This window comes from Bidens hawaiensis, unplaced genomic scaffold (assembly GCF_021521415.1).
Source record: "Bidens hawaiensis isolate Kalapana, Puna unplaced genomic scaffold, B.hawaiensis_p1.1 tig00015346_1, whole genome shotgun sequence".
In the NCBI taxonomy this organism is placed as follows: Eukaryota; Viridiplantae; Streptophyta; class Magnoliopsida; order Asterales; family Asteraceae; genus Bidens; species Bidens hawaiensis.
Window position 1 is genome coordinate 332755 of NW_027492370.1, and position 21785 is coordinate 354539.

Below are 21785 nucleotides of genomic sequence, written 5' to 3' on the forward strand. Positions count from 1 at the left end.
TATTTAGAAGTAGATTAGTTTGCAGTAAAAAAAAAAAGCTTGTCCCTTCATTCCCTTGGTTAACTCTCTAATCTTTTCTCCTCTTCATAAATACACCTCCCTTTCTACTCTTTGCGCTTCATCTTTCACAATGTCACATCCTAATTCATTCAATTTATGGGTAGGTGAGATTTTTATATATAGTATGTATGTAGGGGAGAAAAAAAGCATCCGATAGGAAAAACCAAAGAGAATTAATCGAACATGCATCGAGAAAGAGGCATTCTAGTATCTATGCTAATTTGTCTGATATTCCCATTCTGCGCTTCTTTCGACACCATCACACTCACTCGACCAGTTAAGGATGGGGATATTTTGGTCTCAAATGGAGAAAATTTTGCTCTTGGATTTTTTAGCCCTGCAAACTCCACCGACAGATACGTGGGTATTTGGTATAACAAGGTTTCTGAGCAAACTGTAGTTTGGGTTGCCAATAGAGACCGTCCCATCACCAACTCATCCGGTATCCTATCCGTTGATCAAACCGGGAACCTCATCCTTCATGAAGAAGATCAAAGTTTTGTGTATTGGTCAACCAACGTTTCCGGAGGGGTGAATAATGTCTCTTCGGCTCAGCTGTTGGATACAGGGAATTTGATGTTGTTTCAAGGTCTAAACAAAGAGGGTTATTCATGGCAAAGCTTTCATCACCCTTCAAATATGTATCTTCCGAGTATGAAGCTAGGTTTAGATAGGAAAATAGGTTTGAATCGGGGGTTACATCTTGGAAGTCTAGTGGGAATCCTGGTGTTGGAGAGTATTCATATAAAATGGAGTTTGTTGGGTCACCTCAGTTATTCCTGTCTAGAGGTATGACAAGAATTTGGCGGGCCGGGTCATGGACAGGTCACGGGTGGAGCGGTGTTCCTGGGTTGCCGCCAGATTACATTTTTAATGTGACTTATGTAAACAACAACGATGAGGTGACTATCGTTTACTATGCCCGCAACTCGTCCATTTTCACTAGATTGGTCATTACTGATTATGGAACCGCGGAGAGGCTTACTTGGAACGAGGCAGACCGTAAGTGGATTGGGTTCTGGTCAGCCCCAAAAGACCAATGTGATGGCTATAACCATTGTGGTCCTTTTGGCTTTTGTGATCCATACGCATCAATAACTTTTGAGTGTGATTGCCTTCCTGGATACGAGCCACTATCACCAGAGGACTGGTACATAAGGGATGGTTCCAAAGGGTGTAAGAGAAAGGTTGGAGCACAGATTTGCAAGACCGGAGAGGGGTTCGTTGAGTTGACACATGTTAAGGTGCCAGACACATCTACGGCACGTGTGAATATGAGTTTGGGATTAAAAGCGTGCGAAGAGTTGTGCTTGAGGAATTGCACATGCGTCGGGTATGCACTAGCTGATATTAGTAAAGATGACGGGGATGGAGGTTGTATTACATGGTATGGGGACATGTTTGATACGAGGAAGTTTTCAGATAGGGGGCAGTCTTTTTATGTACGGGTTGATGCAGCTGAATTAGGTGCGTAACCTATATTTTGGTTTTGAATCGTTTTATTTTAAAATGCATCAAAGATTTCAACACTAACTCGGATACACTGACATAAGTTTGTGTCTACCCATACACTACCAGTTTAACCCGTTTTGCCTAGGTGAATCAATGGGTCGACTGGTTGTAAGTGAGGTGAATCAAATGCAAGTAATACGAACTTCATAACTTACAAGATTCCCATTTTTTTTTCCAATGACGATATTATCTAGAAGTAAGATACGCTTATATCAGTTGGCATAATCTTTCCTGTGACTGTATTTCAGCCAAGTACTCATCAAAGGGGCTAAATAAAACGCATAACCTATTTCTTGTACTCGGGATGCCAATAATAGTAGCAACTGGGTTACTCTTGTGTACCTTGATGATTTGTTACAGAAGGAAGCAAAATGGTATGTCAAAATCTGTCTACTATTAATCAAGTCATATTTGGCTTACAAAGCGTTTATTCCACAACTTGAAGATTAAGTCGTTTCTATTCGTTGAAAATGCGTAGAAAATTTCAATGGCGACATACTTTCGACAAAAATGATTTCATTGGATAATCTGTAGTGGAAAACTTATTTGGATAAATCTTTCCTAAACTTGTATGGCAAAAACTTTTCTTACGCATTTGCGATACAAATTAACATTTTCCTATGTGTTTCATAGTTATTTGTGATCAGACCATACTATACCTAAAACCACATAAACCAATAAAAGGTTTTTTTTTGGTTTGAATTGTTGGCTGGGTGAGTCCAGTTTCATGGTTTAGGTCTCCAACTTATGCTCCAATAAGAAGAATGAAAGTCACATAAATGTATAATAAACTAGTTTTTGCTCATATAATTGTTTGATATAGCTAAGCGAAATGAAGGTGGAGTTGGGCCTAGTTTAACAAATAGCTTGAAAACCTTGGAAGCGTCTCCCATAGAGAAGGATATTGGCAAAACAGTGGATTTAGATGTGTTTGATTTGAATACAATAGCTGCAGCCACGAATAACTTTTCTCCTTTAAACAAGCTTGGAGAGGGTGGATTTGGCTCAGTTTATAAGGTAGTGTTCATCGATCTTGGCAATGATTGTGGCCTTAATTTGCGTTTAAATATATTTGCTTTTTTTACTAACAAAATGAAATTACATAGGGTAAGTTACTAAATGGGCAAGAAATCGCTATCAAAAGATTATCACAAAGTTCAGGTCAAGGAATGCAGGAATTCAAGAACGAAGTCACATTGATTGCGAAACTTCAACACAGGAATCTTGTCCGGCTTTTGGGATATTGTTTCCTTAATGAAGAAAAGATGTTAGTTTACGAATACTTACCTAACAAAGGCTTGGATTCGTTCATCTTCGGTTTGTTTTCTCACCGACAATTAAGTTCTCAAAATTCAACTAATTAATTTACTGAAGTTTATGAATTCTAAATATCCAATTGAATGGTGTCTTAGATCAAGAAAAGGCTTCTCTTTTAGATGGGAAGAAACGGTTCCAGATCATACAAGGGATTGTTCGTGGACTACTATATCTTCATCACGACTCTAGGCTCAGGATAATCCATAGGGATCTAAAAGCAAGCAATGTTTTGCTAGATACAAATTTAAACCCAAAAATTTCTGATTTTGGAATGGCAAAAATCTTTGGAGGGGATGAAGAAGAAGCTAAAACTTGTAGAGTTGTCGGAACATAGTATGCATAGCTCTTTGCTTTATATGAAACATAGATAAGTTTTCATTTGTTTCACTTAACTAACTATGCCATAATATGATTGTAGCGGTTATATGTCCCCGGAGTACGCAATGCAAGGCTTGTTTTCAGTGAAATATGATGTTTTTAGCTTCGGAATTCTTGTCCTAGAGATAATCAGTAGTAGGAAAAACACTAGTTACTATAAGGAGAAGTCAGTTAACTTGATCGGCCACGTAAGTAACTACATTTTGTCATGTATTCTTTTTTTTTTTTTTATTATTCATCCCACCAAACATAGTTTTCATAGTCAGCATCATTTCTAGGTTTGGGATTTGTGGGAACAAGATAAAGCTTTGATGGTAGTTGACTCCTCTTTAGGAGATTCTTTTGATGCTCGTGAAGTTCTTTTATGTATCCATGTCGGGATCTTATGTATTCAAGAATTAGCTAATGATCGACCTACAATGACCGACGTAGCTTTTATGTTGAGTAATCGTGAAGCAATGCTTCCTTCTCGTAATCAGCCAACATTCATCTTTAGACAATTGAATTGTGGTAAGGACTTACCATCAGCATCATGTAGTTGTGGTGTTGGCTCCGTTGACGATGAGACCATCACCATACCTCATGCTCGATAATTTCACAAGATCACATAATTAATCTCTTGAACAAGACACTAGTATTAAAGCCGTGTAGCACGAAAAACAGGTGTATCGTATCATGTTTGTCTAATAGTTTGTACAATATCAATGTAATTGGTTGCAACGTTGTACCTAATCAGTGGAAGGAAAACCAGTTTATACGTGGAGATCGAACTCAATTTGGCAGGGCATGTAACTAAATTAATGTTATATATATGTGTGTATATGACTATTCATCCCCTAAATATCTTTTTTTATCATCATCCACATCATTTTTAGGTTGGGTATACGTGGAAATAAAACAAAGCTTTGCTAATAGTTAAATTATCTTTAGGAGACTCATTTGATGCCCGTATAGTTCTTTTAGTTTATGTATCTATGTTGGTATCTTGTGTGTTGAAGAATTGGCTAGTGATCGGTCTACAATGTACAATGAATGGCTAGATTTTATGTTGAGTAATCATGAAACAACGCTTCTTTCTCCTGATCAACAATCCCTAAATTATAGCAGGAACTCACCATCAGGGGGTTCCCTCGATAATGAACCCATCATCATCCTTCATGCTCGCTAATTTCAGAATATCTCATACTTATGTATATTGATAAATTTTCATGGGTTAGTGCCATAATATTTTATTAGTTTTGTTATGTTATGCTTTCATTTTGATGTTAAACAAATTGAGGTTGCAAGTTTAAAACCCATCGATGGAGTGGTGTAGACTTTAGACTGAGCCTCGACTATTTGAAGATTTTATGTGTTATTTCTGTAATACTTTCTATTATTTTATTAGTTTTCATTTTAAACACGTCAATTTAACGAGTTTATTATTTAGCTTTATTTCTGTACCATAATGAAAGAACACGTATAGTTGTTGGAACATAGTATGTGTAGTTCATCATTCTATAACTCAACTTTAATTTGTTCATTTATCTAATGATGACATAATATGACTGTAGTGGCTATTTGTCTCCGAAGTATGCATTGGAAGGCCCTTTTTTCAATTAAATATGATGTTTTTAGATTTGGAGTTCTAGTTACGGAGATAATTAGTGGTTGGAAAAACAAGTTCTATAAGGACAAATCACTTAATTTGATTGGGCATGTAACTATATAAGTAGATGACTCATTTCTATCACATTTTTTTTGATTATTCAACCCATCAGATAAACTTTATCATAATCAAGATCGTTGTTAGGTTTGGGATTTATGGGAATAAGACAAAGCTTTGGAAGTGGTCAACCCATCTTTAGGAGATTTATTTAATGCTCGTGAAGTTCTTTTATGCATCCATGTCGGGTTCTTGTGTATTCAAGAATCAGCTAGTGATCGACCTACAATGTTTGGCATAGCTTTTATATTAAATAATCATGAAACAATACTTCCTACTCTGAATAAGCGAGCATTCATCTTTAAACAACATAACTATGGTACACTTACCATCTACATCAGCAAGTAGCGGTGTTAACTCCGTCGATGATAAGACCATTACTATCCTCTATGTCCGATAATATCATAATATCCTATAATTAATTTCTCGATCCTTGTAACACAATTAATAATATGTCACGTCTATTGAACATCTTGAATGAAAGTTGTTTGTAATTTGCTTTTCCAATAGTTTGAACAATATGTATGTGATTGTAATCTTATATTATTGTACCATAATTTGATTTTGATGTTTAGCAGAAATCATCGAGATAAGTAAAATACAAGCAATTAACAACAATTGAATTTGCTAAAAGTGAATTAACCAATATGGATTAAGCAATTGTTTGTTTTTAGTTTTGGTCGATTTATTTGACAGCCCAGAAGTAAAATGAAAAGCCCACAACGCATCATCAAAAGGCGGTGGCCACTTTGAGAGTTTGAGCTGGAAACATGGGCTGAAAGTGTGTGTGGGCTTTTGTGGGCTGAAAAAAAGGAAAAACGTGGGATTAAACCTACGGAGGCTGGGGATAAAAAGTCGAAAGAGGGCTTTTGTGGCAGAAGGAATTTAGAGATCATGATGGTGTGTGAAGCTAGGAATGAGTTTGATACCATATCGATACCGATCCAGAATTTCCCGATCACGACTTTCTTAAATACGGGTCCCATAGACAAAATTCGGTAAATACATGTACCGATCTCGAATTTCTTAAAAACTTGGTACCTATTCGGCTATACGAGTAGCGAAATGCTTGTTTCAGTATTGGTACCCGGCACCATTTGCACCCTAGCGACAACCGGGGTTTCTAAGAGTTTTCTTAGAGGCTAGTGTTCGCCGCAAGAGAAAAATGAAAGAAGGCAGGTGAATAATGGGTTTCGAGTAATACAACAGCCACTCGCAAAAAACACAAAACCTAGTCAGTGGTTCAACTGCCACTCACAAAAAACGGGGCGGTCCAACTCGTGGAAGTTCAATTCATATGGGTTCAGCTCCCTGTCTAATTTGATTCGACTAACTGTTCAAAAATCTAGTCTAAGAATCTTAATAACATTGATGATGACACTCAACAAGATTTAGACAGCATTAAAGGTTTTCAATTTATAGAGTGGAGAAAAAGTCTATTTCTATTAAGGCTCGCTATCCATATTAATAGCTAGCGATCAAATCCAGTCTTAATGACATTGATGCAACAAACTGATGGCATGACACTCTACAATAATTTGACGACTTTATCTAGTCTCAATAGCACGGGTAATAACACTCAACAAGAATCAGTCCACTTCTTGAAGATTTCAATTTATAGTGGAATTGCTTGAATAGTTGAATGTTTGCGACCTCTACAAAATTTCAAGGGTATGTACCAACTTATGTGGAGGATATATGTGTTTCATTTCTTGGTATATATGAAGTAACTAAATGGCATAAAGTTACATTATTAGACAAAAGGTATTCTACATATTTAATTATACGTAAACAAATATAAAAATAATTATAAATGCTAAAAATATTGTTGAAGATACATTAAAGGGAATAGAAATGATATAGATACCGAAACAAAAAATAATAAAAACACAAACCGAGTACGTATTGTATAGATTATTGCATTATGGTACTGGTTTGGAAATGGTAGTGAAACAATATATACTGAAACCGACTTATACTTAAACCGAAAAACTATAAAATAAATAGTACTGCTACCGATACATGTGCTTAACTATCAGTGTCAGTACGAATGTTATTCGATCGGCATCAATGTCGATGTTTTTTGGTAGGTGTCAGTTCCTTACTCGGTATGGTACCGGTACTCGTATCAAAAATACCAAAACCGAAAATGAGTAAAAACATAAGCTAATGACCATACCGATGTTTGCACATTGACTGACAAACATGGCGAAGCATTTGTGCCATGGGTGCTATGTCGCCACTCATGTTTCCAACGGTGGTTAGACACGTGGAGGTCGGGTTCAGCGTGTATGAAAAAACAATTACAGTTGTCCGACATTGATGCACTTAAAGAGTTAAAGTACAAGTTATTATGAAGGAGTACTTGAAAAGTTAATGATCATTTTTAGTAAGTTAACTATTCATACTCATATGTTCACTTTAATAATTCTCCGTTTTATTTATTGGATGTGTTTTTCCTAAGTTAGTGAATAATTTGGGCCACATTGTTTGAAAGCTATATATATGTATAATTTTTATTTGAACGGCCAACTAAGTAACGCCGGGTACGCCGTACGCGCCCCCACTGGCTAAAGGTAGCCGAGCCGGCCACTAGTTCGGATGGACGGAGCCCCTAGCGGTCCACCTGTTGAGGGATTCACCGGATAAAACCCGACCCTCACGCCCGCCAAACGGCACGACAGCGAGGAGCCGGTAAAACCGGGTGAGATCAGGACTCGAACCTTGGCAAGCCAGGGTCATCCCTCATATCTCCCATATAAGTTGGTGGTAGTAAGATTTGATCCCCTACCTCTCACTTGTAAAGTGAGTGCTTTACCAATGAGCCACAACCAACTTATATATATAATATGGAGATAAGATTTTAACTAATTGCATTCAGAGATTGGTCCATTGACCCAGCCAGCTATACGCTAACCATTATTAAGCCTAACACCTTTTTATGACCAGCATCCAAGCACATTCTTTGATATTTAATCACGGTTCCCATACATTGTTTCTTTTGAACATCAAACAGACATAAAAGCATCTGATAAGAAAACGAAAGAGAACATGTTTCAAGAAAGAAGAATTCTGGTATCTTTGTTAATCTTTCTGGTCTTCGGGTTTTGCGCTTGTATCGACACCATCACACTCACCCGACCAGTTAAGGATGGAGATATTTTGGTCTCTATTGGAGAAACTTTTGCTCTTGGTTTTTTTAGCCCCGTAAATTCCAGCGACAGATACGTGGGTATCTGGTATAACAAGATTTCAGAGCAAAATGTAGTTTGGGTTGCCAATAGAGACCGTCCAATCACCAACTCGTCCGGTATCCTATCTGTTGATGAAACCGGGAACCTCATCCTACACGAAATAAATCAAAGTTTTGTGTTCTGGTCAACCAACATTTCCGGTGTGGCGAATGCTGTTTCCGCAGCTCAGTTGCTGGATTCAGGGAATTTGGTGTTGTTTCAAAGCTTCAACAAAAACGCTTATTCATGGCAAAGCTTTGATCACCCTTCAAATACGTTTATTCCAGGCATGAAGATTGGGTTAGATAGGAAAACAGGTTTGAACAGGGTGATTACATCTTGGAAATCTACTGGGAATCCCAGCGTGGGTGATTATTCCTTGAAAATAGTGTTTGATAGTTCACCTCAGATGATCTTGGTTAAAGGTATGACAGCTATTTGGCGTGCCGGCTCATGGACGGGTCTTGGATTCAGTGGCATACCGCTAATGGTGAATGATCCTATCATGCATCCTGCTTTCATAAACAATGATAAGGAGGTTGTGCTTTTTTACCATGTGAGCAACTCATCTATATTAACTAGATTTGTCGTTACAGATTCTGGAACCTTTTTGAGGCTAATTTGGAATGAGGCAGATAATAAGTGGATCGGGTTCTGGTCGGCTCCAAAAGACCAGTGTGATGGCTATAACCATTGTGGCCCTTTTGGGTTTTGTGATCCGAATAAATCGGCTACTTTTGAGTGTGATTGCCTTCCTGGATACGAGCCACAATCACTACAGTCCCGACAAGACTGGTACATAGGGGACGCTTACAAAGGGTGTAAAAGAAAGGTTGGAACACAGATATGCAAGACTGGAGACGGGTTCGTTGAGTTAGCCAATGCTAAGTTACCAGATACATCCACAGCACGCGTGAACATGACTTTGGGATTAAAAGCGTGTGAAGGGTTGTGCTTGAGGGATTGTACGTGCATGGGATATGCACTTGCCGATATTAGTAAAGGGCCCAACGATGGAGGTTGTATTAAGTGGCATGGGGACATGAACGATACAATGACATTTTCAAATGGGGGCCAGTCTTTTTATATTCGGGTTGATGCTAATGAATTAGGTACGCCATCGATGTTTTTATAATTATTATTATTTTATTTTAATGACGGACCATTGCTTTTAGGACAAATTACCAAAGTAGTCAACTTTGACTCTAAAGTTTTCAAAATAGCTGTTGAAATTTAACCCACTTCTTTCTAGAATTTCCTTTCTAGGCCGATCAGAGCTCACCACGCCAAGACTAAGGGGAAGGGGGTGGTTTCAAATCCATCATCCACCACACCCAATGGTATGGTGACACCTCACCCCACCACATTTCATCACTAGTGATGGAATTTAGTGGGGGTGGTGTTAGTGTGATGGATTTTGGTATACATACATACATAGTTACATATATATATATATATATATATATATATATATATATATATATATATATATATATGTGTGTGTATATATATATGTAACTATGTATGTATGTATACCAAAATCCATCACACTAACACCACCCCCACTAAATTCCATCACTCAATGATCGTCCCTGTGTGTGTGCGCGTTGGGTTTTGTGAGAAATCACCGCGTGATGGCCATCACGCAAAAACCCCCATCACGCTAGATGGGGGCACCGGCGGCGGTGTTTGTGAGGCCATCACGCTAGATGGGATGCCACCACGCTCCACCCCGTCCCCTCTAATAGGCTTAGGCAGTGTGTGAGGCTAAATTTAGCCTGAAAGTCATAAAACGTATTGTGGGAGACACCTGATCAATCATTGAGCGACACATGCATGTCAGGCTAAATTTAGCCTACCAATCCACATAGTTTGTCGGCCATGTCACATAGATTGTAGCCACCTAATAAATGCCGGCTTAGGTAACGTCTGAGGATCTTCGTTAGCCGGCTAAGCCAAGCCTAAGCCCTAAAGCCAGCTAAACCTATTATATTGCTCAAAACACAAAGACGATCTATGTAATTTACTCCTAATTCTTTAATGATAACTTGGTCGTCATGAGTTCATGTCATCTTTAATTTTCTGGTTAACTACCATGGATGCACTAATTATGACCAAGTGACGATAACGTGAAATATTTTCAAGAGTTATTTTAACATAAAGAGTTGTTGCTAAGGATACGTAATCACATTATAATAATCTGTGACGATATTATTTGGAAGTAAAATAAGCTCTTATCAAGAATTCATGATATTATATTTCAGCCAAGTATTCATCAAAGAGGCCAAATAAATCTCATAAAACCCGATTTCTGGAATTTGGGATGCCAATGATTGCAGCAGGGTTTGTTTTGTGCATCTTCATTTACTATTACGTAAGGAAGAAAAATGGTATGTCAAATTTTATTTATGCTACCTTTCTCGTTTAGTTTGATTACATTCTGCTCATATAGTTCTTTATAATTGGTTTAAACCAATCTTAAACTGGAAGCACAGATAATCAAATATCTAATGATTTGAATACAGCATAAAACATATATAGCACTTGAACGCTACATTTTGTTGTATGAAAACTTAAGTTGGTAGCATTCTGTCCACAAAACATGAATCAAGCAGTACTGGTGCACCTAAAAAGGAGTAAATTCTGATCAAACTATAATATACCGAAAACGAGATAGCTTGTTTTCCCCGGTCTGGCCTGTTTTCTGGGTCAGTCCAGTTTAATGGTTAATTATAGTTTGGACTTATGCTCCAAGAAAAAGAATGAAACTCACATATAAGCATTAATATACTAGTTTTCACTACTATGGGTTGATGCAGCCAACCGAAATGAAGGCGAAACTGGGTTCAATTTCAAGAATAACTTGAAAACCTTGGAAGAGCCTAACATGGAGAAGGATATTGGCAAAAATGTTGATTTGGATGTGTTTGATTTGGGCACAATAGTTGTAGCAACCGATAACTTTTCTCCCTTAAACAAGCTTGGAGAAGGTGGATTTGGCTCCGTTTATAAGGTAGTGTCTTGTCAATCTCGGTAATGATCATGGCCTATGTGGTTATTTATAATTGTTGTTAGCTAATAAAGAATGATTTACTTAGGGTACACTACTAAACGGGCAAGAAATTGCTATCAAAAGATTATCGCAAAGTTCAGATCAAGGGATGCAAGAATTCAAAAATGAAGTAAAGTTGATAGCGAAACTTCAACATAGAAACCTAGTTCGGCTTTTGGGATATTGTTTCCATAAGGAAGAAAAGATGTTAGTTTACGAATACTTACCAAACAAAGGCTTGGATTCTTTTATCTTCGGTTTGTTCTCTAACCTACAATTAAGTTCTTAAATGCCAACTACTTCAATTTCTGAATTATTTTTCTCAAACTCTAATATATTATAATGAAATGGTCCAACTTTAGATCAAGAAAGGGCTTTTCTTTTAGATTGGAAGAAACGATTCCAAATCATTCAAGGGATTGCTCGTGGACTGTTGTATCTTCATCATGATTCTAGGCTAAAGATTATCCACAGGGATCTAAAGGCAAGCAATGTTTTGCTAGATACAAATTTAAACCCTAAAATTTCTGATTTCGGATTGGCAAATATCTTTGGAGCGGATGAGGACGAAGCAAAAACACGCAGAGTTGTTGGAACATAGTAGGTGTAATTCTTATATCTATAACACAACTTAAGCTTAACTTGTTCCATTTATCTAACGATGGTATATTAATATGATTTTAGTGGCTATATGTCTCCGGAGTATGCAATGGAAGGCCTTTTTTCAGTCAAGTCTGATGTTTTTAGCTTTGGAGTTCTAGTTATGGAGATAATTGGTGGTAGGAAAAACAACAGTTTCTACAAGGAGAAATCACTAAATTTGATCGGGCATGTGAGTAAATAACTAACTTTTGTCACATGTATTTTGTTGATTATTCAACCAACCAAACAAACTTTATCATAACTAGCATTGTTGTTAGGTTTGGGATTTGTGGAAGCAAGATAAAGCTTTGGAAGTAGTCGACTCATCGTTAGGAGATTCATTTGATGCTCATGAGGTTCTTTTATGCATCCATGTCGGAATATTGTGTGTTCAAGAACTGGCTAGTGATCGACCTACAATGACCGACGTAGCTTTTATGTTGAGTAATCGTGAAGCAATGCTTCCTTCTCCTAATCAGCCAGCATTCATCTTTAGACAATTGAATTATGGTAGGGACTTGCCATCAGCATCAGGTAGTTGTGGTGTTGGCTCAGTTGACAATGAGACCATCACCATCCTCCATGCCCGATAATTTCAAAGTATCTTATAATCAATTTCTTGAGCGATAAACGAGGCATGTAAAACAATTAATATGTCATGTCCGCTGAGCATCTTGAATGAAGTTGTCTGTAAGTAGCTTTTCCAATAGTTTGTACAATATGTCTGTAATTGGTTAGAAATGGTAGGTTAATCTTGATGGGCTAAAGCCAGGTCGTGGAGCTAAGTTAGTGGCTTTTGTTTTTAGCTGGTCAAGTTATTCTGTGTCTTATTAAGTTAATGGCTGCTTTCAGTTTCCAGTTTACAATCTTTCATATATTTCGTATTCTTTAAGCTAGCATAGATTTAATATAGCTCTTTCGTATTAAGTTTTTAAGTAATGTATCTGAAGCTATGAATTAAAGACAAGAAAAGAGTCATGGTATATATAGTTTTATACTTTTATCATAAATCCTTGTCTGTAAATAGCATCTTTTGATTCTCAATAAAAAACTGCTTTAGATTTACATAGGACAAAATGCATCCCACTATATTGTTGCTACACAGATCCATATGGCTAGGGTTGGAACACTGTTATGGTGCTTCAAGGTGCATGGTTATGTCGAGTTTGTTGGGTCGTTCTTCACCACCTAAAATCGTAATTTAGCTTTAATCACAACCGATATGTAACATCCCGATTCTTGACATTAAGTTACTTAACGAATATTATTGACGGGTTTTTGTTTATGACATGGCGTTGCCGCGTTTAAAGAGTTAGAATTAAGGACCCAATTGTCATTGTGAAAAGTCTAACCGCGATACTTTGGGGCCAACACGAAAGGAGATACACCACAAGGACCGAACGTAAATATTTTTTTATTAGAACATGTTATTGAGAACATAACGAGTGTAACGACAACGGCTGGAGAAGAGGAAGCCGGCGACATGAATCAACAACTACTTCGTCTTCGTTCTAATTATTAATCGGGCCATAGGAGACCAATTGGAGGTTGTTTAATGTTGGGGTCTCATGTTTTCGGTTGTAATTGGTTGAAGGAGTTTTTTTTTTTTTTTCAGAAGTAATGTTATTTGAGAAATTATTTTCACAACTATGTTTAGGGTTGAAAAGTTTTCAAAAATAATACAATCTCCATTAATAATAGTAACTTGAAGGAACCCATAGGGTTGGTCAGAGAATGTAAGACTCTAATTATTAAGAATGTTTAAGTCACCGTAATTCAGCCAAGATTTTGTGAAGTTGCCATTAGTAACGGAAATTTATGCCCAAGTTGTCATTATCAATGGAAATTTCTAACAAGTTTCCTTTAACAATGGAATTTTCTGACAAGTTTCCCTTAACGATGGAAATATAAGAGAATTAAGTTGCAATTATCAATGGAAAGTTATGAAAAAGCATAGTCACATCAGTTTTCTTTTACCCTATGGGTTCTTTCAAGTTACTATTATCATGGGTGGTTTAAAGATGAATGAATGAGTTAGATTTTTAGGTTGAGAAAAATAAATGCATTCATGTACTAAATTGTTTAAAGAACACATTAGTAATTCAACGAATAAAGATGTACGCATTTGTTACACCGAACCATCTAGTTATTTTAGATGTATGCATCTTTTTAATATTTTTTTATAAAACAGATTATGTTATTATTTTTAATTTAGCAAGAAACAAAACAATACACACATCTTTTTAATTATGTTAGAAAGTCCAATATAATTAGACGGGGGGAGGGGGTTGGCATTATTTTATTAAAAATTCGTGTTAGTACTCGCAAATTGTTAATGTTAATTAAAGTGTTAACTTTCTTTGCTTTTATTTTATTTTATTTATTTTAAGCCAAGAAGGATATGAGCAAACAAGAAAAAAGGTATTTTTACAATTAAAACTTAAAAGTTGATTAATATAAAAAAGGCATCTTTCATCACAAACCATATATGAAACATACATTAAATCCCTAAATTCATAACAAACCATAAAACATACTCTCTCCGTCCCATTAAAAGTGTCTACATTTCCTTTTTTATTTGTCTCACTACAAATGTCCACTTTCAAAAATTATTAGTCAATTTCCAAGTTTACCCTTAAACACACAACTAACATTAATAAACAATATTGATGTACCCAATTTCTAAGGGCATTATTGTCATTTTGTAAGCAAAGAAAACAATAATTTATTCTACCTTAAGCTTTTTGATTTTCAAACTAAGACATTTTGACCGGGACGGATAGAGTACATTAAAGCCATAATACATGCATTAAAAACATAGATTCACCGATACTCCTCCACACCTAAACCATCAAAGTCGGAGTCGTGATCTTCAACCGAGCATCAGTCGCAGCCGCAAACGGCAGTGCCTAAAAATATGAGGAAATGGCATGAGCATCGGGAATTAGATGAAGTAATATTTATAAAATCATAAATCATCTGAAAACGCAAATTTTGTTATAAATGTTGAGCATTAAGTTCACCACTTACGTACCCGTCTCTCCAAACGAAAATTCAAATTTCAACTATGATTATAAACCTCCAAAACCTTCTAGTCTATTAATCGACAAAGTCCTTGCACGTTTCTTACTTTAAATTGTTCACCTAAATTGAATTGAACAGTAGAACTACTTTGATCTAGTCCTATAAAAAACATTTAAGCTTATAATTACTTCACTCAATTAACGACATTAGCTTCAACTAGATGGCTTCCCTTCCCATCTTGAGTGTTGTCCAAGAGTCCCGAGTATCACCACCTCCGGCCACAGTAAGCAATGCGTAGCTGCCACTGATGTTCTTTGATATCTTATACCTTCAGCGGTCGCCTATTCATTTTCTATTCTTCTATGATCTTCCCATCAATACACTTCAATTCACTAAAACTATCGTTCCCAATCTTAAACACTCGATATCAATCACCCTTAAACATTTCTACCCTTACGCGGGTAATTTAATCGTGTTTCCTGATCGTTCCAAAAAACCCAAAATTCGATATGTGGAAGGTGATTCTGTCAGGGTTACGTTTGCGGAATGCAATCTTGATTTCAATCATCTTACGGGATTCCATCCTCGAAATTGCGATGAGTTTTACCATCTTATACCTTTACTCGGAGACTCCTGTCCTAAAATATCTGATTTCGTTAAGATCCCCGTGTTCTCCCTTCAAGTTACCTTGTTTCCAAACTGTGGTATATCTATTGGAATGAATATTCACCATAGCCTTGTTGATGCTACCACTCAGTTTAGTTTCTTGAAGGCGTGGACATCCATTGCTCGTTGCGGCACAGATGAGTCATTTTTAGCTAATGGAACTTTGCCTATTTATGAAAGGCTGATTAAATATCCTAAACAAGATGAATCATATCTGGATGACATTAAGCTTGAAGCTTTCAATCAAGATTACCAACTACCAAAACTTTTCGGTCCAAGCGATAAAGTTCGAGCTACGTTTGTCATGACACGAACCTTCATTGACAAGTTAAAGACATGGGTTTTGACCAAACTACCAACATTACCACGTGTTTCATCTTTTACGGTTACATGTGCTTATATATGATGTTGTCTCGCACACGCACGCAACGATGAGCGCCATGCACTTGGTGTTCCCATCAATTGTAGGACACGTATGGATCCACCCATTCCATCGGCCTACTTTGGCAACTGTATCAGTGGATGTATACTGGTCGCAAATACAACTTTTTTAACGGGAAACGAAGGATTAATAACTGCTGCTAAGTTAATCGGAGAGAACCTACACAAATTTCTAACAGATAAAGATGCAATTATAAACGATAAACTCCCGTTGCAAGATTTGTTCTCTGACGGCATACCAACAACACTGATAGCGATCGCTGGAATACCAAAGCTCAAGCTTTATGACATCGATTTCGGATGGGGGAAACCCAAAACGTTTGAAAGTATTTCGCTCGATTATGGTGCATCCATATCTATTGATGCCGGCAAAGAATCCGACCAAGATTTCGAGATAGGCATTTGCCTTAAGGATACACAGATGGACGCTTTTGTGTGTTGGTAATTTCCATATTACTAGGCACGTCACATGTCGGTGACCGGGTTGGACCTATTGGGCCTATGGAACTCATTAATGATGTAATGGGTTTATGGGGTTACAATTGGGCTTTTATATTTGGTAACTACTTGTTAACCAAGCTAGGGTATCCCTATAAATACATAGTCATGTTAGGGTTATTGTATAAGTGAGAGGGATTATTGTATTCGAGTTTTGTGTGGTTTCTTGATTATAATAATACGTGAGTTTACCCTAAATATTGTTGTATTCAAGACTTGAAAGAAGTTCATTTCAAGTCTACCCCGAAGTAAGTTTATTCAAATTGTCGCGTCTCTTGAACAAACTTTGGATCTCAAAACTGTTGGGTTTGAAGACATGGTGGGACTTTAAAAGCATACGAGGAGCGGATTCGGGAAGAAGACATGCATTCCGAAACCCAAGGTAAGCTTATGTTTCAAAGGTCTGAATCCTCAAGTAGTCGATACAATGATCGTGAGTCCACTCGTGGAGGTCGTGGACGTGGAGGAGGGCGAGGACATGGTGGCCGCGGGTCGAGTCAAAACCGCGGTCATCAATAAAACGCCATGAACCGGGAAAACCGTGAGCATAAGGGCAAAACCCGGGACCTCTCAAAGGTCAATGTTATCGATGTGATGAGTTTGGACACTTTGTCCATAAGTGCCCAACCGAAAACAGAAAGTTAAAGGCGAAGAAAAGTTAGCTGAAGCGTCCGAGACAAGGGATCCATCATTGTTTATGATTAAGAGTGTTCAGGAAACGGTGTTCTTGAATGAAAAGAAGGTTATACCCGAAAACTACGAGTCCAAAGATGTTGATGAATGGTACTTAGACAACGGCGCAAGTAACCATATGACGGGTAACAAGTCTTTCTTTTCTGAACTTAACAATCGTGTCAAGGGAAAGGTTAAGTTTGGGGATGACTCTTATGTTGATATAAGCGGTAAATGGTCGATTTTATTTGAGGCTAAAAGTGGTGAACATCGTTTGCTTACGGATGTTTATTTTATACCGAGTCTTCGTAGCAATATCATTAGTCTCGGTCAAGCCTCGGAACACGGGTGTGATATTCATATAAAAGATAACTACCTTACGATGCATGATGGGCAAGGTAGGTTATTGATGAAGGTGACTCGTTCCCCTAATCGGCTATACCGGATATAATTAAATATTGGTAAACCGGTTAGTTTACTTAGCCGAATTGAAGAAACAAGTTGGTTGTGGCATGCTAGGCTTGGCCACTTGAACTTTGAGTCAATAAAACTAATGGCTAGGAGGGAGATGGTTGAAGGGATGCGTGGCGTTTCCCATGAAAACAAGTTATGTGAATCTTGTTTGGTCGGGATGCAAACGAGGCAATCCTTTCCTAATTCGACGGCGTTTAGGGCAACTCGAGCCCTAGAACTTGTGCACGGTGATTTGTGTGGACCGATTACCCCTCCGACAATAGCGGGTAACAGGTACGTTTTTGTTTTAATCGATGATTACTCACGATTTGTTTGGACGTATTTGTTGAAGGCTAAAGATGAGGCGTTTGAAGCTTTCAAGAAGTTTAAGGAATTGGTTGAAAGTGATGTCGGGAAAAAGATCAAGACGTTTCGTACCGACCGAGGTGGTGAGTTTACCTCACATGAGTTCAATCAGTTTTCTGACATGGAAGGCATTCAAAGACATCTAACGACACCATGCACACCTCAACAAAACGGGGTGGTTGAAAGACGGAACCGAACCTTATTGGAGATGACACGGAGTATGTTAAAAGCAATGGGTGTTCCGAATTACTTATGGGGTGAGGCAATCCGACATGCCACGTACATCGAGAATCGGATTCCTACTCGTGCCCTAAAAGAGAAGACGCCATATGAGATGTTGAAAGAAAAGAAACCGAATATTGCTCATTTAAAAGTATTCGGTTGTGTGGTGTATGCAAAGATAATGGGCACTCACTTGAAAAAGCTCGATGATCGTTCGAGAATTTTAGTGCATATCGGAGTCGAGACCGGGTCCAAAGCTTACCGGTTGTTCGATCCGAAGACCCAGAAGGTTGTGATAGCTCGTGATGTGGTTTTTGACGAGAAGAAGACATGGGTTTGGTCTAATTCGGGTCAAACCAATGAAGAAACGGAGCTAGCACCGGGTTTATTTTGGGTTGATTGGAATGGGGTTATTGATACCGGAGTTGGGCAAGTTGTAACCGAGCCTATGGGAAGCAACATCATTAGCGACGAAAATTCAGCTTTGTCGCCAAATTCAGCAACAGAATCAGCGACCACTTCTGTCGCTAATTCAGACAGCCCATCAGCACCTTTAGCGACAGCATCTGACACTCTGGTCGCTAATTCCAACTCAGCAACAAGTTTAGCGACATCAGCATCCAGTTTAGCGACACCAGCAGCAAATGGTTTAGCGACAGCAGCACTTATTGAACCAGAAAGTAACCTGAGAAGATCTACACGTGTTCCGATCGCACCGGTTAAGTTCAATGATTATGTCCTATGTTCGGAAGTGGAGGACATTGAACTTCTTTTGTTAGGAGAAGGTGAACCGAGGAAATTTGGTGAAGCAAAATCCAAACCGGAATGGATAAAGGCTATTCAAACGAAACTTGAATCCATTAAACGAAACAAAACATGGAAGTTGACCGAGTTACCGAGAGGGGCTAAAGCTATCGGATTGAAGTGGGTTTTCAAAGTGAAAAGAAATGCAGATGGTTCGATTAATAAATATAAAGCAAGACTCGTGACAAAGGGTTATGTGCAACAACCCGGAGTTGATTTTGACGAAGTCTTTGCTCCGGTGGCGAGACTTGAAACTGTACGCATGCTCATTGCCATTGCAGCTACCGAGGGATGGGAATTACATCATTTGGATGTAAAGTCGGCATTTTTACATGGGGAGCTACAAGAAGAGGTCTTTGTTTCTCAACCAGATGGGTTCGTTCAACCCGGGGAGGAAAACAAGGTCTATAAGCTAACCAAGGCTTTATACGGTTTGAGGCAAGCACCACGAGCGTGGAATACCAAGCTTGACGGAATTCTTACAGATTTGAAATTTGTGAGGTGTTCGAATGAACAAGCGGTGTATCGGAGATTGATTGGAACCGATATTATTATTGTCGGCGTGTATGTCGATGATTTGGTCGTTACAGGTTCGAACAACGATCACATTAGTTAGTTCAAACTTGCGATGTCCAAGAAGTTTGAAATGTCTGATTTGGGAATGCTCACTTACTATCTCGGAATCGAAGTCTCACAGTTGGAGAATGAGATTCAAATCCATCAAAGTGCTTATGCTCGAAGGTTATTGAAAGAAGCCGGGATGGAGGATTGTTATCCTAAAAGTGTACCCATAGATCCTCATGTTAAATTGTCTAAAGCCGAGGATGATGTTGATGCAGATGCAACGGAGTACCGAAAGTTGGTTGGGTGTCTTCGTTACTTGTTAAACACTCGACCTGATTTGGCATTTTCGGTTGGCATGGTTAGTAGATATATGCAAACTCCAAAGAAGTCTCACTTGGCAGTAATTAAACAAATTCTTCAGTTTATTCAAGGAACTGTTGGATGGGGATCAGGTATAAACGAGGTGGATCAAAGGAGTTGATTGGATACAGTGATAGTAGCCATAACATTGATGAAGATGATGGAAGAAGCACAACCGGTCATGTGTTTTATTATGGGGGAGCCCCGATTTCTTGGTGCTCACAGAAGCAATGCACCGTAGCGCTTTCATCATGTGAGGCGGAATACATGGCGGCGAGCTCAGCTGCGGGACAAGCCGAATGGTTAGGTGAATTGTTGGCGGAATTGACCGGAAGGAAATTTAAAGAAGTGGTGTTAAAGATTGATAACACATCGGCGATTGCCTTGGTTAAAAATCCCGTTTTTCATAGTCGGAGCAAGCACATAAAGTCCCGATTTCACTATATACGGGAATGCGTGGAGCGGAAGGAGTTAGCGGTGGAGCACATTAGTGGCAAGGAACAACGAGCTGATATTCTTACGAAAGCACTTGCAAGAATCAAGTTTGACGAGATGAGAAGACTGCTCGGTGTTAAAGATCTCCTAGTTTCGAGTCGGAAATTAGGGGATGATTGTTGGTAATTTTCATATTACTAGGCCCGTCACATGTCGGTGACCGGTTTGGACCTATTGGGCCTACGGAACTCATTAATGATGTAATGGGTTTATGGGGTTACAATTGGGCTTTTATATTTGGTAACTACTTGTTAACCAAGCTAGGGTATCCCTATAAATACATAGCCATGTTAGGGTTATTGTATAAGTGAGAAGGATTATTGTATTCAAGTTTTGTGTAATTTCTTGATTATAATAATACGTGAGTTTACCCTAAATATTGTGTACTCGTTTGTGTTTCCGTTATCAAATCGTTCTTGATTGTGCGTATCTTCAACCTTGGACTAGAACCCTACATTTAAACTTTCATTAAAATGTTTTCGTTTTGATTTATGTATTTTTCTAGCTTGTTCAATATTGTGGGTTTAAATAAGCCAAAAAAAAAAGAAAAAAGAAAAAAAGGGTGTGTTGTTTTTATTAATCCCAGCATATTATCTTTTGATATATTGTTGCCGGTCCTAACTAAAGAATTGGCTGCTGACGGTCTCAACTTTTAACATGTTTGTTCCTAATAGTCCGCGACTAATAGAATCCTAACGCAATTATTTGCAAGTCCTAAATGCGAAAGATCATTGGACCCAAAGAGGGAACTGCTAAAGGACCATGTAATGAAGGAAGCCAGCGAAGGAAGAAAATCAGGTGTCTAGAAATTAGCCGATGTCACCCTCCTGTCCAGCAGCCCCATTTTCAGATTGTCATAGCCCAACTTATTCACATTCTTCAGGCCCACAAACCAGTTCTAGTATATTGGGCTCGGAACCTAAGTCATCTTCTGATCCACTTGCATTTACGGCCATTTGTTGGCTCCTCTCAGTTCGACTGTCTAAGGGGGTGTTTGGGATTCCTTATTTTAACTCCTTATAGCTTATAACTTATGTGTTATAAGTTATAAGGTGTTTGAGAAAGTTAGGTTTTGTGAGTGTATAAGGTATAAGTTATAACTTATGCATTAAATATGTTATAAGGAGGTAAAATAAGGAATCCCAAACGCCCCACCTAATTTTGATAACTAGACGCTACATAATAGAAGTACATAAATCGGGTTTTTCTAACAATCGGTTCCGGGTGTGAAACCTGATTCTGGTATGATCGGGTATAAATCAATTGGAGTTCCTATCATCCAAAGCTCGATCTTAATTAAACCTTACCTCCACCATAGGTC

General features: G+C 38.1%; 1 protein-coding gene and 2 pseudogenes across 4 annotated transcripts; all 3 read left to right on the plus strand.

Annotated features, from left to right (window-relative positions):
- Positions 1-242: 242 nt before the first annotated feature.
- On the plus strand, positions 243-3860 carry LOC143548983 (G-type lectin S-receptor-like serine/threonine-protein kinase RKS1; annotated as a pseudogene). The gene is made up of 7 exons (XR_013138056.1): positions 243-1527; positions 1821-1946; positions 2396-2589; positions 2679-2889; positions 2985-3222; positions 3308-3455; positions 3546-3860. The product of XR_013138056.1 is annotated as a G-type lectin S-receptor-like serine/threonine-protein kinase RKS1 (transcript).
- Positions 3861-7851: 3991 nt separating this feature from the next.
- On the plus strand, positions 7852-12770 carry LOC143549001 (G-type lectin S-receptor-like serine/threonine-protein kinase RKS1). 3 transcript variants are annotated; one of them, XR_013138060.1, is made up of 8 exons: positions 7852-9317; positions 10470-10595; positions 11025-11218; positions 11304-11514; positions 11620-11857; positions 11942-12089; positions 12178-12632; positions 12735-12770. XR_013138060.1 is itself a non-coding variant. In XM_077040021.1 (7 exons), the coding sequence occupies exons 1-7, from the start codon at positions 8024-8026 to the stop codon at positions 12490-12492; spliced, it is 2526 nt and encodes an 841-aa protein (XP_076896136.1). In that variant the 5' UTR covers positions 7852-8023; the 3' UTR covers positions 12493-12685. The 3 variants fall into 3 exon arrangements, 2 of the variants coding, with proteins under 2 accessions (XP_076896136.1, XP_076896137.1); XM_077040021.1 differs by lacking the exon at positions 12735-12770 and having other exon boundaries at positions 12178-12685; XM_077040022.1 differs by lacking the exons at positions 12178-12632; positions 12735-12770 and having other exon boundaries at positions 11620-11861; positions 11942-12091.
- A 2373-nt stretch (positions 12771-15143) lies between these two features.
- Positions 15144-20925, plus strand: LOC143549002 (malonyl-coenzyme A:anthocyanin 3-O-glucoside-6''-O-malonyltransferase-like; annotated as a pseudogene).
- The last annotated feature ends 860 nt before the right edge of the window (positions 20926-21785 follow it).

What these genes read in the sequence shown, in the direction of transcription:
- LOC143549001 (XM_077040021.1), top strand. Translation starts at nt 8,024, where the DNA reads ATGTTTCAAGAAAGAAGAATTCTGGTATCTTTGTTAATCTTTCTGGTC. An exon ending in GGTTGATGCTAATGAATTAG is followed by an intron (nt 9,318 to 10,469) that starts GTACGCCATCGA and finishes ATTATATTTCAG; the next exon opens with CCAAGTATTCATCAAAGAGG. An exon ending in CACTAAATTTGATCGGGCAT is followed by an intron (nt 12,090 to 12,177) that starts GTGAGTAAATAA and finishes CATTGTTGTTAG; the next exon opens with GTTTGGGATTTGTGGAAGCA.